Source organism: Rattus norvegicus, chromosome 15 (genome assembly GCF_036323735.1).
Source record: "Rattus norvegicus strain BN/NHsdMcwi chromosome 15, GRCr8, whole genome shotgun sequence".
NCBI lineage: Eukaryota > Metazoa > Chordata > Mammalia > Rodentia > Muridae > Rattus > Rattus norvegicus.
In genome coordinates, this window is record NC_086033.1 from 81,112,877 (window position 1) to 81,126,047 (window position 13,171).

Genomic DNA, 13,171 nt, shown 5'->3' on the forward strand with positions numbered 1-13,171 from the left:
CTATAAAAACTCTTGTCCAGCCTCTTCCACACATTAGGTGCACAGCATCAAAGAAACGTGTTCCGCTCTTGTAGTCTCCCAGTTAACGTAAATAGTGTCAACTCTGACCCATCACGGGTAATTGTTATGTAACATTTTAAATAGCTACATAACGCTCTATTTATCAGTTTCCTCGTTGAGGCATGTAAGTTGCTTTTGGATTCCCATTCATTTCGAAAACCACTACAAAGAATGCCTTTCTATATTTTATCTACTATGGAGCCCTCAAAGTGAAGCAAATGTGAAGAACCAAAATGAAACCTTCTCTTTACAAAGGTGTCGAGCATTACAAAAACTTATTTAAGTGGCAGCATTTGTTATTGCCTCAATTATAAGTGGAAGCTAAATCTTCTATATTCTTCCATGTATTTTGTGAGTCTATCTGAAGGCTTTTCCCTCGCCATACCATACAAGAGGTTTTAATGTCATATCAAGTTTGTTTTTCTAATTGCAATTTGAATGAGCTGTTTATTGTCTTCTTTGCATTATCTTTTAAAGGATATTTAGTAAAGAGAAATGCTAGAGGTATTAAATATTTATAAGTGCATCAGAATTCATGAAAAAAGTAACCTAATCCCTTCCTTTGTTTTTAATGATGGGGTGAGTAACTTTGTATTAGATGTCAGGATATGAAGACATCCTTTGCATAGGGAATGATGTTAACCATATGGCCTATTCACAACCAATTGAATTACAAGTCAAGGCAGTCACTACACTTTTAAGAGATGCTTGTGTTGCTCTCCATTCATTCACTAATGTGACATTTATGAAAGGCTTACAGTTGGTCAACATTTCTTGAACATGTATGAGACCACATATGGCCGGGAATGACTGAGTGAAAAGTTCTGCATTTAAACGGATAGTTATCAGTTCTAAAAGTCTACATTCTGAATGTCCTAACTCTTTTCAACTTTTAGGGTGGTGATGTGTCCATCATAGATAGTAGACCCTGACTATTACAATTATTTAATACTTCTCATCAGGGAAGAAGAAACCTCTTTCACATTATTATGAGGAAAACACGTTAAAGTTTAAAAGAGAAAATCCACACCGAATCTGTGAAACAACAGCGGATTTCCGATGAACGGGTGATACTGTCGTTGAACTGGAGACGTTTTTTTAGAGCAAGCTTGCACTGGCTTTTTCACCCTCCGATTTGGAATCTGCTCACAGTACTGCCAGCTTAACCAAAAAGGATTAACTCTCATATCCAACTGAGAACACAGATAATTCTCAGTAATTGGTAAAAAATGAAGATGAATGGGGCTGAGAGATAAGGCGCAATTAGCTCATCAGCAGTTACAGCTGTGCACTCAATCCGGATCCATCTCCTGAGTCTCGGCCCCTTTTAAAGAACCAAAGCAGACTAAGCACGGGACAGCCCTCCCCAAAAAACCGCTCTACCTGCCCATCATTGCGCTGGTCTCCATTCTGTTTCTTACCGCGCGAAGACACCTGTCAGAGCACGGTATGTAAATTACTACCTCTCTTAGGACCTATGTCTAAAGCCAGTCTTCTTTTTAAACTTTTTTTTTCCTATAACAGAAACCAAATGACTACTGTAGACACTCTTAAATTCCCTGTCAATCGTTTCATTATAGCAGCATCATCTGTTTGAAAATATAAGCAATTCCCTCATCTAATTATAGGAAGGATTTGAGGTTCATTAACATTGCCAAGGCAGGATCCAATGTGCAACTGCCGAACTCTTCATGGCGGCCTGGCTCCACATTTCCTTTTATTTGCTGTCTCCGGCTCTCCAAGATTTTTTCTTTCTGAAATCATAAAATCATTCTTTTCCCTCAAAATAAACATGTGTCCTAGAAGATAGGAAATCACTTGGGTGTAAATCATTGTATCTCAGGCAGATATTCTTAAGGTTACTTTTCTTGTTTCAAGGTAAGGGAATGGCCAACTAGGGAATATATTTTGTCTCGTTCTGTGTTTGGCCTTTTTGTCCTGTTAATAAATGTGTTTTGTTGGTTGGAGGACAGGAAAAGTAAACACAGGAGAAAGAATGAGGAATGCATTCTCGACTCATGTCCTCTGCTCGAAAGTCTGGCATCCTGTTAACTGTGTCCAGTTTGAGACGAATTTTAAAAGAACTAAGTGCTTCGTACAAATGACGTTTGTTCAGCTTTGCCATTTTCTGAACTAGCACAGGCCTGCCCATATGCTACAGAGTTCAGCAAGACAAAGTATTCAAGTCGTGAGATGACTTCACTTCCTTGAAGAAATAACAGCAGTTAGGGGTTATGACCATAGTTTAAACAATGAGATTTTCTTGGGACATCTGTTTTGAGATCACATTTTGAATAGATATGAACTCATTTCCTATGAAGCCAGAAATCTACTATTGTTGATAGCTGTTTACCAGTTCTATGAGTCAGATATTAGACACTGGCAAAAGTCCCTCTCGAGTCCTCTGTGAATTTTCTAAACTGTGTACATAGTGTTTTCCTTAAATAAAATGTTGAGAGAAGAATGCACTCTTTTCTCGACTCTTGGTAAATTATGGTTCACAAAACTTTGTACTTTGGAATAACGTTTAATGCACGCATTTTTAAAGGTGAATTTCCTGTCTCCTTTTAGTAGAGGGAGTAAGACACTGGGTTTAGTGAGTATTTATTTAGATAACGTAGACGCTCTGTGAGATGCTTTATGTCAATATTTAGATAGCATTTCAAAACCAGAACTAAAATTAAGAATCTTTTATTTAGATTAAACAAATGGTGATTAATTTACAACCCTCAAAGATGAGCATCATGAGAAAAGAGAGGATAAACAGATAAAAAGAAAAGTTATGGATACTGTCAAATTGACCTCGAGTTCAATGGTTTTAAATTTCCCCTTTCTAATATCCCAGTTTCAATTTGCAAGCGGCATGTTTAAGCTGGTTATGCAGATCAGTTGTTAAAGAAGAAAAAAGTAGTAATTTATCTGGCCTATATTCTGTGGAGAGTGTTGCCACTAAAAAGAATCCAAGACATTTTTCCTTCTTATCTGGAACGTAGCTCATATCAGCAAACCTGTCACAAGATAGTACTTGATATAAACAAGAGATTGCTAAGACATCTCAGTAATCAATATCAGGATGGCTACAGTATGGAAAACCCAACCAGTGCATATCATTTGTCTCAGTATCTATTTCTATGGCCAAATGAAGCATTAATTCAAATCATAAATCTATGGTGATTTAAATCTGGGAATGAGCACCTGTCTGCTTCAATGATTTATTTTGTACATTTCAGTAAGCAGGGGATTTGTCCATATGAACTGACAGGTCACCTTCAGATGCCTGCAGCCGACTGTTTATCACCATGCAGACTAGCGTCTCATCTGAGCAAGTAAATATTAAACTAAAAGAATCCAATTGATTGTGGATGAGGGAGAAGGGTGATATGACCATATATTTAACTCAGCAAAATGATACCTCCCTCAGATCTATCCTGAGTTCCTCACCGCTTCCTATGCTCAACATCCTCTTGGAAACAGACAGGCTCAAGGCTAAAATTGGAATTGTTTGTCGACATCAAAATTTTCTAAAATACGTTTTGTTTTCTGGCTAATTTTTAGCCATTATGGGTTATTCGTAGCTCAGTGAAGGTCATCTTTCACAAGATTTTGTAGTTGCCTCACCAAGACAAATCAAGCAGAAACAAAATGTATTTTCTTGAGCTGTAGGGATTTGTTTACAGTTAACTAATTGAAAACATATGCCAATAAAGGAAAGCCTAAAATGTGAACAAAAGTCATAGGAAACATAACGAGTGGACCCTAGAAAGGTCACTGGGTGTGGGCAAGACTGAGTAGTGACAGTACATCCAGTCTAAGCTGCACCTCTGTGAAGGACGTCATTCCGGCAGAGTGCTATTAATAGGAGGAATCACAAAACCAGGGAGCTTGAATTTTGAAGTTCAGGTTTAAGAGTCTTGGGATTCTTTCTAGAATTCACATTGTTCAATTCCTCTTCCTGGACACTTCTCAATGACTTATGTTCACAAAGCCAGAGCACAACCTATGTCCTATTCCTGCTGCAGGAATGGTGTGTCCCCCACTAGCATGTGTGCAGTTCCTGTGTACTGCGTGAGTATTAGATCACTTTCATATTTAACAATGAGCTGAACTCCAAAGTTTAGCAAAGGACAGTGTAAAAGTGCTCCAAAGATTTCTCAGAGCTCTATGGCTTCAGAAGTAACGCATAACCAAGAAAAGAGAAATGCAAAGAAGGAAGCTATTGTAGGTGACAATAAAAAATAACCATAAAAAAAAGTTAGAGGAGGGCCATGTCAAAGAAACTGTACTAGCAAAAGCAATTTCAACCGTGAAGTAAGCCCTGTGAGGAACAGACACAATGAATGACTCACTGAGCACTGGGCACACAGATTTTAATTGTCACACTGTCATTTTCCAGTTGTCATCTACTGTTCAGCTCAGAACATCTATCTAACTTCTCAAAGTCATTATCAAATTGTTATTGACCACTGAAAAGAGGCAGGGATTGGCTTCACAGAAGCCTGGAGCCACAAAAACTGCTCCGTTCAGCAACGGCTTTGATCTGGACAAACTTTGCTCTGACCTTCCCTGGGTTCCTTCACTCTTTGCGGCCACAGTCCTCCCACCTAAAACTCACTGTCTATGATTTCTAAATAAATATCCAAGAGCAGAGGTTTTGATGAAAGACAATAGGGGTCGTAAATTCTTAGACAATTACAGCATGTCAAGAATGGAATGAAGAGGACAGCAGTAGTGCCCTCACAAATCAGCTACAGTGGTCCACCATGTAAATGATGTAAGTCCCTTGGAGGGGGGATTTTTTGCAATCCGTGGATGCAAAAAAGTCTCTAAGTATCACAGAATTCTAAGAAGGTACATGTAAACGCTCCTCTTGGTTCAAAAGAATGTAAGATAATTAATACTATGCTGAGCTATCAACTAATAGAAAAAGGTAATTTCCCAACTAAAATATAATGGGATGTTTGAGTTGTATGTATTTTAAGACACAATGATAGGCCAAGTACCTAAATAATTAAAGGGAACTGTAATTTAGACACTAGGTAAATGTTAATACGTACTAATATAAAATACACATTAATGCTTAACAGTGAGTCATTTTCTTCTCAACTCACGCCTATGGGTTTCTTCAAAACTCCCTGCTGCTCAGGAGAATTAAGAGATGGATCGTTGTGAATATGTCCCTTTAAAAGGTGTTATATTGTCAACCATAATCCCTCCTTCAAGCCCCTACTATCTGGAATGACCTGTATTGTGAGTCAATTTTGCAACTAATCAAAGTACTATTTGGAAAAAAATTGCTATAATTGTTAGTTGATGAGTAGACTATTTTTTTCTTATGGGAAAAAACCTGCCCCACTACACCAAATGATGTAGACAGAGTTTTCCTTCCTTTGGAATTGACAGAGGTCAGAATGTTTCAGTTCCACGAACTAGTCTCACCCTGAGAAAACCACCCGTTATGACCTTGGCATCTCTCTGCCAGGTCAACATTGATCACTTATCTTTATAAGTGTTGAACGATAGTCTGTTTCAGCAGTCAAAGAAAAAAAATAATTTTATTTCAAGCTCTTCTACAGTTCAGAGTTCTCAAAGAAAAACCATTAAAGTTATTTCATTTTACTTCAATTTTGATTTGACTTAAGGTCTAAAACAACAGCTACCAACTGTGAGCTAAGCAATTCCGTGCTTCCTCAGTAGTCTCTCTAGGATGCCCAGTCGTGTGAGCACTAGTGTATCCCTGAGTTGATTTTTGTGCCACAGACTCTTCCACTAGTCTTCCATGTTTTCACTGCTCTAAGACGAGCCACTTCTAGCTACTCTAAATTCAATATGCAGCCATTTTTAGTTACCCGTATGAGGTTCTTCTGAGAAATTCTATTCTTCCCATCTGCATGTCAGAAGGGTCCCTTTACGTTCATAGAAGAAATGTTTTTGTGTGTCGTATATATTTTTTAAATCACTTAATAGCCTCGTGTTCTTTTCCAGTATGTGCTTATGAGGAACTGCAATGAAATGATAATTATTAAAATGCATAACATTTCCACCATAGGCCTATAACTACATCTCAATGGGTGGAAAGCAGAGAGCTATTGATTAACCTAAGAGGTGATGTTAAAATGCTGCATGGAGAAGAGAAATTTATTGAATTGTGGTAAACATCTCTGTTCCCTAGAGCCTTGATAGACAGGATAACATACCTGTTCTTTACGAAATGCAATTTTCCCTTGCGGAATTATATTTTTGGCATCAGTTCCGTACTGTTAAGAAAAATATTAGGGTATAGGAACAGGATGAAAAGTTTTTCAACACCCACACCCAGATTACAAATATTTTATTGGCAAAACACAAATAATTAAATAATCCACATTTAAAGCTGCCTCACCAGCCATGTGATTAGCCTGCAAAGGTAAAAAATGCTTCATTTGGTTTCACTGTGAGAGTAAACAGAAGGGGAGCCAGAGAGATGAGCGTGAGAACTTTATAATCTGCCTTTCAAACGGGAGATGTCTTGGTAATGGTTGTATGGAGAAGGAATCATAAAACCTAATCCACGTTGCTGGCAACAGTGTAAGGTTTCAGCTTACAATCTCCCCTGCCACAGTTTATCTTTACGTAGTCTTTGTTCCCTGTGGTAAACAGTATTCTGAACTGAGATATTTTAAGTAGTAATTTATGAGTTTTGCATAATTTTTGCATTGCCTGGGATCAATTATATTATATGCCAGAAAAGTAAAAGCTTTAAGTAATTCTTAGGAGGTGTGTTTTGAAATCTTCATATCTTATGACTGTCTATTGCCTATAGTCTTTTAAAATGGCAATCTGTAAAGTAAATTATCTTATATGTATGAATAGAGCAAAGCACACATGATATCATGTGTTATCCATGGTTTCAGACATGTACAAGGACCTGAAAGGCAACCCATATGAAAGAGAAATAACTAATGCATAAACTCCGCTACTGGTAGGAATAAATTTCTTACTTGATAATAATTGCATTAAAATTATTTATAAAATAAGTAAGACTGCATACACATGTGTGCAAACACAAACACTTCCACCTTCCTTTCACATTATCTACACTCAATCTTTTGCACTTCTGACTCTTAAAATTCATTTGAATTAGGAAATGCCTCAAGCCATGACTTGCAGTGTAAATTGTGGTTGTAAAATTGATCTTGTGTTTAAAATAACTTTGCCAGACCCTTTAGTGCACATACTAGAGAGGCACAATGAAGCCTTAAAAATATGCTGCTCTCTTGATCTTAAATAGTCATTTCACCAATTTGTAGCCAGTGGTTTTGTTCTGGGAGAAAAAGAATTCTATGGGAAGGTGAATGTGAATAGTCAGTCAGTAAACATTGAACTCACCAACACTTGAATTCATGTCCCCGTTCTCAGAATCTGCTCCATGTTGGTTGTTACTGGCATGATAGTTGCTCATAGCTTCTAATTTTATTTTTTTCACCTTCATTGCTTCAGCAATGGCGGCGTTGGCAGCAGCTGCAGCAGCTGCAGTCAGACCTTCAAAAAATAAATTAAAAGCAAAGTAATTCAAAGTCAGACGTTTTTTTTTTTGTGTGTGTGTGTGTCCCAGTCATTCCATAACACACCTACAAATGCATATTAGAGTATCTGATTCCTTTACGTAATACTGATAATATATTTCTAATCCAAACCAGCCAATGAATGATTAACACCAGGGTCTAGATGCTTGTCAACTTTTTTTATTAGTAGTAGAAAATTAACACATATTGCGTAGGAGTGGAAACGTGGACTGGATAAACTTTTCAATACAGTCTGAACATTGCACTCCCTGCTAAACATCCTCTTCAAGTGTCCAGAAGAGGCAGAAAGTTGGAGCTGCAGATTAGTTACAAAGCTTAGTTCTGGTACCCAAAGTCTCCTTACCCTAGCACATCACACGCATTCTTTACTGAATTCACCAACATCTCTCATACATGGATTTTCAGGATTAACTCTCTATGTGATTTTTAAACTGAGCTCACTTCCATTCACTGCCCTTTTCTAGTGAAATTCTTTCCATATTCTGGAGTATTAACTTCCACACCCTGGACTTGGATGATACCTGTTTGCTCCTATGTTTACAGACTATGTTTACATTTCTGTATTGGCACACAAAACATTGCAGTGTGTACCTGCACATGCATTTGTTTTCCTTCTGAGGTATTGAGCTATTCAGTGGCAGTTACTAAGTGTTATATAGCTGCAGGGCTAAAGAGTAAAAACATAAAATATAAAAGTAGTACAGCAAATAATTCGCTGCCACTTATTAAATATATCAGTTCTGATTTTAATGACATAAGTGTATTCTGATCACTACAACACGAGGTCTAGAATACTATATTTAGGCCTAGATTGATCACTGTCTCTTCCTGTTTTATACACTTTGGTCATTTATGGAACAGTGTATAATAACAGACATGATCTAAAAACAGAATTTGAGGCCAGCACTTTTCCAAGTCTTACCAGAAGGCAAATGCCAGTGATCAGAAGTACAATTACAGAGGTAGCAAGATGATAATGTTGAACAGAAAACTTTTTATCTTCTTAATATGTCAACTTTTACCAAGTTGATTCCTTCTAGCCTGGCATCCATTATCTGACAAAATTGGCACACTAAGGGAAACATGAGTCATGTCTGCTAGTTGGAGAATATTATCTATCTATGAAAGGACATCGTGTGCTTCCCTGCACACTTCTCACCCTGTTGCTGCTTTAGATGTTCTGACCACTGTGTTTAAGCCTTCTGAATTTGTCTGAACGATTAATTTCCACTCCCAGTTGGTAGTGAGAATGAACACACCTCTTTCTCCCAACTAATCACTACTCCTAGTTACCACAGCAAAATGTTGCTACCTATAGAATGACATGGAAATCTTTCTTGGTAGAAATCTTTGCTATGGAATAGGTGCATAGAAGACTCCGCCTTGTCTTCAGATGAATGCAAATGGGCCTGTAGCAGTTTTACCCTAAGTCAGTAGGATCTGCAGGTCAGATCTTTGCTTGAAAAACTCATAACCAGTCCTTAAAAGGCACTGATCTAAATTTAAGGACTCCATCTGGGTCTACTGTGACCACTCACTGCCTTTCAAGTCTCATCCTGAACAGATTCTCTCATCTTCCTATGATTGAATTTTCTCCTCGATTACTCATTTCCTTCAAAGATGTTTCAGAATATTTTCTTTCCTGTCCCCTTTAAATCCTCTGTGTGTTTCCCTGAAAAATATTTTCCCTTGATCTTTTGTTTCCTTTTAACAAAGGGAAACATCTTTTTTTCCCTTTCTTCTATTTTCTGGAGGTAACTTTCTTCGACTTATGTCTCTTCTCAGCCGTGTAGCTAGGCTTCATACTGAGGAGAATCTAGTAATTGCACTCAAAATATGAAGACTTAAGAGACAATTACATAATACTCAACAAATTCCAAATAGCACAATTCATAATTGTCCGGGAACTTGTCTTGGGAAAACCAATGGATTGTTTTGAGAATAGTTTCATCTTGTATAAAATCAAGCAAAGCCTAAAGAAGAAACATAATGATTAGGTAAGAATACTATATAAAGAATAGCATGTTCTATTCACTACAAGGTCAAGGTCTGTGGTGTATCTTTGTTCCTCTGTAAGTAAGATCCAAGTGTTAGGCTTCAGTAGGAAATACGGGTTACCTACTCTTATATCCTAGATTATTCCTATTTGCCTAATCCTTTAATTATCACAACTACTCTTAGTAATACTATTATATTCTATTGTTGCAAATTGGTTTCATGCCTTTTCCAAGTTTTGCAATTCTAATAGAGCCCAAAAAGCTATATGGTCACATCCAACCACATACACACATGCACATAAACACGTTTGCTACAATTTGACTGACATGAAATCTAACCTTCTTTTTTCTTCTTGGTTTCTTTTTTGTCACAGGTAGGAAATTATAGCATATGGAACAATTACAGTTTTGGTTTCATTAATGCTCTTTGTACTTGATTTTCTGTATCTTAAACTCAACCATTTTTGTCCATTTCCGCTGCTGCGGCAATTGCAAACTCTGTCTTATTCTGCGAGTTCTGATATGCCTCCTTTTAAATAGTCTTTTCCAGAAAAGAGCACACCAGTTTTTTATCCAATGGCACACTTATGAATAGAATTGTACAGACTGAGAAGGTTGTATTTAGGCATATATATATATATATATATGTATATATATATACCTATATATATATACCTATATATGCATACATTATTGGTTTATGAAAAAGGAGGCTAAGAATTTTAAAAAGAACAAGGAAGATATATCGGATGGTTTAGAGAATAAAACAGGGAGGGAAAATAATGTAACCATATGATAATTTTTAAGTTAAAAAGAAAATAATTTTATACAAGGAGTTTTTGTCGTCTTCATTCCTCTCAGCGATATTTTCAGAGGCTCATCCCCTAGTCCACTACCCGCCCAGCTTTGTGTACTGTTCTCTGTTTTATGAACCATGGAGTTCAAATTGTGATGACGATGAAGGCTGAAGGTGTGATGAACACACACAGTTAAATTTGAGCACACTATGTGCATATAGCATGCATACCTTGCATTCTTAACGACTGTCACTCTCCCGCCCTGTAATCTTTCACTCATGTAGACCTCAGGTTGGCCGTAGGAAGTGAAGACATGATCAAAGCATTCAATGTCTGCTGTTAGAACCAAATGTAACCCTGTCCTGGGTCATCAGGCTCCTTACTGCACTCTACCCGACAACAGATGACTCAACATCCCCGGTGACAGATTAGCTTCTGTGCCCCAAACACATAACCAAATTCAGTTACCAAAGTGGATTACATCACGTTCTCTCACTTAAGTCTTTGACCATGTCGGTCTGACTTTGTGGAGAAGCCTCATCCCAGTTGGACAAGAATTCACCTTCCAAGAAGCAATCATGGAGCTTTCAAATTAAGCCTATAATTACATCACCTCTGTCTACAATTCTGACTTGGGAGGTCTGATGTTGAAAGTCTGAGGCTCTGCTCGTGCATGTTATAATTACAATACTACTACATAAACCATCTTGTCATCTTCATATAAAATCTGGGAGGAGCAACATAATCCTTAGAGATTATGATATATAGATATAGATATATAGATATAGATAGATATCTATATAGATATATAGATAGATATATGTGTGTGTGTGTGTGTGTGTGTTTTGTAACACATCACTGAAAGCTCAAATCATTCTCAAACTTGATCACGTGGAAAGCCACAAGCATAATGTAGCAGTAATTCTGACCATGTTTTAAAAGTACAGGAACATTTTTATATTTGTGTTAGATTACATGTGAATTCACAAGGGATATTAAATCTCATTAATTTAATGTAAAGCACAACTCTCCTTAGGTCCTTTGTGCCTGGGGTTTGAGAGGATCACAAGGCATTTGGCAGCCCCTCACATTATAGTTCCCTTTGGCATTCACTGTCCCTTCCCTTTCAGATCCCCAAGGTGATCTTCAAATCCTCTGAACCTATTGTCCGTAGCCAAAGCAGAGTTTTAATCTCATTGTAGCCTCACACAGAGGTTGTATTGTATATGTTATTCCCTCATTAACTTCCTTTTAAAAAGAAAAGACAGGGAAATAAATGATTTACCTAAGGACACCAAGAATTCAAACAGTGACAAAATTTCGTAAAGCAAAAATGGTGTCAAGCAGAATACAGGTATTTTTGGTGGAAGTACAAGTAATCTCTAATGTGTACCGTCTTCCTTAATCTTCTCTCTGCTGATATCCATACAGAGCCCAGCTCTGTTCTGCCTTAGACTCATGGAGTGTTCTGTTTCACCTGCTTCCAGGTGTCACCCGAAAGCGTGGTACATGCCACACTACCACTGCTCTTAACTCTTCTCAGTCAAAACAGCTAATTTTTTTTTCAGAATTAGTCAATCCAGTATCTCACCAAAAAAAAAAAAAAAGAAAAGAAAAGAAAAAAAGGAAAGAAGAAAAGAAGAAAAGAAAGAAAGAAAGGAAAGGAAAGGAAAAAAGAAAAAGAAAAGAGAAGGTAGGGAGGGGTTGACAGATTTTTTTTTTAAATATATGATTTTTTTATTTTTATGTAAAAGTAATTGGTGAGAAATTGATTCTAAAATTTACACAGTGTATCTGTTTTATAATAAATGCTTATTAACCATGTGGAATGTTATTGCAGAAACAACATGGAAATATGAACTCATTATGTCCATCTATAAAAGGAGAGGAAAGGGCCAAAGCAAACCAACCAGTTGAAATACAAAATGATTACATCAAAAATAATCCATACAAGAAGACAGATAACAAGAAGGGCAGATGAATGAACGGAAAAAAATGACTTCTTAAGTAAGAAATAATAAACTGGATTCCATTCACTTAACATGCTAAACCACTATCAAAGGTCTTAGAAAGTAGCCGTTTACCTATCTTAGCACACGTTTTGATTCGACCATCCACACGGATCAATTTTATCATATAATCGCTGAATTCAAACCCTGTGCACTGTGTTGATATGAGGTCCTTGGTATCCCAAATACAATACCCTGGGTCTAAATTTCGGAAGGGAAGCAAGCATGGCTATCATGTGAATTCATCCTCTTACTTTACAAAGAGAGCAATTATTTTCTGCTCTTTAACTTTTGTTAACTAGCCTTTAAATTCTTCCAAATGCAATTAAGCATCCTTATCACCCTTTAAAAAAATAATACATATCTCAATATATTTATTTCCAATAAGTTAGTGCCCTTAGTTATAAGTAGAAGATTACAACTGTAGATTATAAATATCAATAAAGAAGACATATTGCTGTCAAATCCTTTCTCTGATCTGTTTGTTTCCTCATTAACTTGAAAAGCCCAATCTTTGATCTTTGGTTTCAAAGACATCACGATGACTTCCAAATGTTTGATAGGCTGTCTACTTTTACATTGAATTCCATATAAAATGCATTTTTTCCAATCCTAATGGTTGAAAAGTTATGTTACACTGAGGAGATGGTAAGTATTCAAATATTCTATATGGCCGACTATTTATTAGTCTATGTTGCTTCCTAAAACCCTAGAAGAAACAAGCTTAAACATGCAAGAAATTATGG

General features: G+C 36.8%; 1 protein-coding gene across 3 annotated transcripts in view; it reads right to left on the minus strand.

Moving 5' to 3' along the window:
- Positions 1-13,171, minus strand: part of Dach1 (dachshund family transcription factor 1) — a 381,684-nt gene that overhangs the window by 176,814 nt on the left and 191,699 nt on the right. For all 3 annotated transcript variants that reach the window (XM_039093964.2, NM_001427593.1, XM_063274321.1), the window contains exon 3: positions 7,426-7,578. In XM_039093964.2, the coding sequence (XP_038949892.1) occupies positions 7,426-7,578 (153 nt within the window). The remainder of the gene's footprint in view (positions 1-7,425; positions 7,579-13,171) is intronic.